A 1,109-nucleotide genomic window follows, 5' to 3' on the forward strand; every position below is an offset into this window, starting at 1 on the left:
CAGTTGCTCTTAGTTTTTGAGCTAAATCTTCTTCTTCATCATCCTATCTTTCTCTAGTTTTGTGATTTATACTTTTGCAGACTTGGATTTCTTTTTTTGGGTCGGCTTTTTATTTTCTCTCCTTAGTCTGCTCTTTAAATCCCTCTGTGCAACGACTGGTCCACGATATTCTGTTCTTCCATAAATTGTGCAATCTTTTGCAATTGAAATGGTGTTACTGAGTTCGCAATTTTGTCTCAGATTTCTCTTGCTCATCATATGTTGCTTTACTGACATCTCTTTTTCCATTTCACTGCCTTTTTGGATATGGATTTTCTTTTCAGTTTTCTTTTCTTTTTTTCTGAATCTTCCCGTCTTATTTTTTCTGCTGCTTTGGTTATTTCTTCTGTCGCAACGTTAGATACAATTTGCGGAATTACATCTTTTGTTTCAGCGACTGGTGGAATTGTTTCAGGTGAACTTTCCGTCATTTCCATTTTTTTATCAGTTTCTGTTTTCTCTTTTCTTTTATCCGCTCCTTTCGGTATGCTTTTAATAGCTTTCTTGCTCTTTTTGGATTTTGTCTTCTTTTTTGTTTTTCCCACCTGTTTCTTGTCTGCTTTTAGCTGCAGTTCTTTTGATTCCTTAATAATTTCCTCTGGTGTTTTCTTTTCAGGAATTGCTGTCATTGGTTGAACTCGCGTTTCTTTCCATTCCAAAGTTTGCTTTTTTTTAGTAACAAAGTGGTAGATCAATGCAAGAACAATCACAACGAGAATCGCGGTAAGGAGCATTTTTTTAGATAATACGTATTGCTATTTCTGAAGATTTCAATATCATTAGTATTGTAAAATTTAATGAAACCATAAGTTACTACATATATTATAAATATCAAATGAATATAATCATAATGCGGCAAATGAATGATTGATTGGTCACTTACCTCGACAACTTGAAATTTGCCTCACGTACCCCAAGCTCGGAAAAAGACGAAATGATAAATTTTGCTAACGCCGTCCTATAAGTAAAACTTTAAAATTTATTACTTTGAACAATTTTGTTTTATTTTTTGTTTAAATTTCTTTCTGAATGACTATTTTAAAGTTGTCTACGGCCCTTTTACTTCAATA

General features: G+C 33.0%; 1 protein-coding gene across 1 annotated transcript; it reads right to left on the reverse strand.

Moving 5' to 3' along the window:
- Window positions 1-419: 419 nt before the first annotated feature.
- On the reverse strand, window positions 420-773 carry Tsp_15807 (conserved hypothetical protein; the record flags this gene model as incomplete). Its single annotated transcript, XM_003366477.1, has 1 exon — window positions 420-773. A coding segment is annotated over exon 1 (354 nt), but the record flags the coding sequence as incomplete, so codon positions are not given.
- Between the last annotated feature and the right edge of the window lie 336 nt (window positions 774-1,109).

Source organism: Trichinella spiralis (genome assembly GCF_000181795.1).
Source record: "Trichinella spiralis strain ISS 195 chromosome Unknown Scfld5948, whole genome shotgun sequence".
In the NCBI taxonomy this organism is placed as follows: Eukaryota; Metazoa; Nematoda; class Enoplea; order Trichinellida; family Trichinellidae; genus Trichinella; species Trichinella spiralis.